Genomic DNA, 1,604 nt, shown 5'->3' on the forward strand with positions numbered 1-1,604 from the left:
CTCGTGGGATCTAAAAGAGAAATCTAATTTTCTTCTAGCAAGAATATGGATGGCATAGGTGACAATGTGGGTACCTTCACTGCATTCAAGAAAAAAACGTAACGTTGGTATGAGAATAATGGCTGACTTTGTGTGTTCTAGGTCTGACCTATCATTACAAAGTGTTGGAAAGTTTCCCCTTTTAACTATTAATGACCATCGGCTCTAGAGTCACTACTTTATCAAGAGCTGTAAAATGGTGATTTTCAAATTTCATCACTCCAAATTATTAACTGGAATTCTCAGAAGATAAAATTCCTTGCATAAAGTACAAGGTTACCCAGAAACACAACTCATACCAAAGGGCAGGATGAATGCCCCCTTTGTCTGAATTTAACATACGTTCAGCATGTGAGTTCTTGTGCATTGCTTGTTTCAAACAGGGAGTCCTGAATCTTTGCTGTCAAAGTTGGTAGGGAGTGGTCACCAAGAAACCTAGCAAAAGTACAACAGGGTGGGACAGGATGGGATGGGGTAGTACAAGATACGACGCAAAGGGGTACAGAGGCGGCCCCGCCAGGGAAGAGAATACCTTGGGCAAGGCTCTAAGGAGGTGGAATCCAAGCCCTCTGAGTTGTCCTGGACGTCAGAGCTGTCACTGCCCTTGTCTTCACCTGTAGGGTTCTCCAGCTGACAGGCCTCTTCGGCACCAGGAAGTGTGCTGCCCTGGGCCTCCTGGTTCTCCCCGGAGCCCAGAACCACGTATCTGCCCTTCTTCAGCACCAGCTGCTGTCTCAGCTCATCTGCCATCTGGGAGAGATCGCGCTTCATGGCGTAAGCATCTTCCCCGTCGGCATAGTACTTGGGTTCCACCTCACTAACCTGGAAGTGGAGGGTGTTAGAGTAGAGGTGCAGGGCCGCCCTGTTGCTCTTCCTGACGTGCAGGGACACGTACTTGGCGCCGAAGTTCTCGATCATGGCCCGCGAGGCCTGGTCCATCAGCTTCTGCGCCAGGCCGAGGCGCCGGTGCGAGCGCTTCACGGCCAGCGAGGTGATGTGTCCGTGGGGGACGTCATCGGGGTCCTCCTCCATCTTAGCCAGGACATAGCCCACGATCTTGCCGTCCTCGTCCTCGGCGATGTAGGAGAGCTGGGGCCACGAGAGGCCGTGGTAGAAGTAGTACTTCATCTGGTAGTTCTCCGGCAGGCAGAGCAGGTTGCAGTGCTGCATGTTCATGAGGTCGTCGGGCCGGGCATTGCGGATGTTCATCCTGGCGGCCCGGCCCAGGAGGCCCACACCACGCCGGTTGCCTCGGGAATTGACTTCAGCAGGCCCAGCCGCGCGGCAAGGCTGCTGGAGACCGGTGGCGGGAAGGCAGGAAGGCCGGCGGGCGGAAGGGGCGGGGCTAAGGGAGCTTCCGGAAGCCCACAGTCCCAGCCAATGAGGCTTCCCGGGTGACAAGCCTGCACCTGCGCACACTGGGGAGGGGGCGGAGCGAGAGGAGTTGGCGGAGCCCTGCTTTGTTTAAAAAGTAAGTGTGGCCCATTGCTTCCTGTGTCTTGTATTTGTTTCAATTTTAACTTTTTTTTCTTTTAAATTTACTTATTCTCTCTCTATATGTAACA

General features: G+C 53.3%; 1 protein-coding gene across 1 annotated transcript; it reads right to left on the reverse strand.

Annotated features, from left to right (window-relative positions):
- Positions 1-474: 474 nt before the first annotated feature.
- On the reverse strand, positions 475-1,248 carry Naa11 (N-alpha-acetyltransferase 11, NatA catalytic subunit). Its single transcript, XM_052735843.1, has one exon. It carries the CDS (start codon positions 1,246-1,248, stop codon positions 475-477), a length of 774 nt encoding a protein of 257 aa, XP_052591803.1.
- Between the last annotated feature and the right edge of the window lie 356 nt (positions 1,249-1,604).

The sequence above is a fragment of the Peromyscus californicus genome, unplaced genomic scaffold, assembly GCF_007827085.1.
Source record: "Peromyscus californicus insignis strain IS unplaced genomic scaffold, ASM782708v3 Scaffold_13__1_contigs__length_99412109, whole genome shotgun sequence".
Classification (NCBI taxonomy): Eukaryota; Metazoa; Chordata; class Mammalia; order Rodentia; family Cricetidae; genus Peromyscus; species Peromyscus californicus.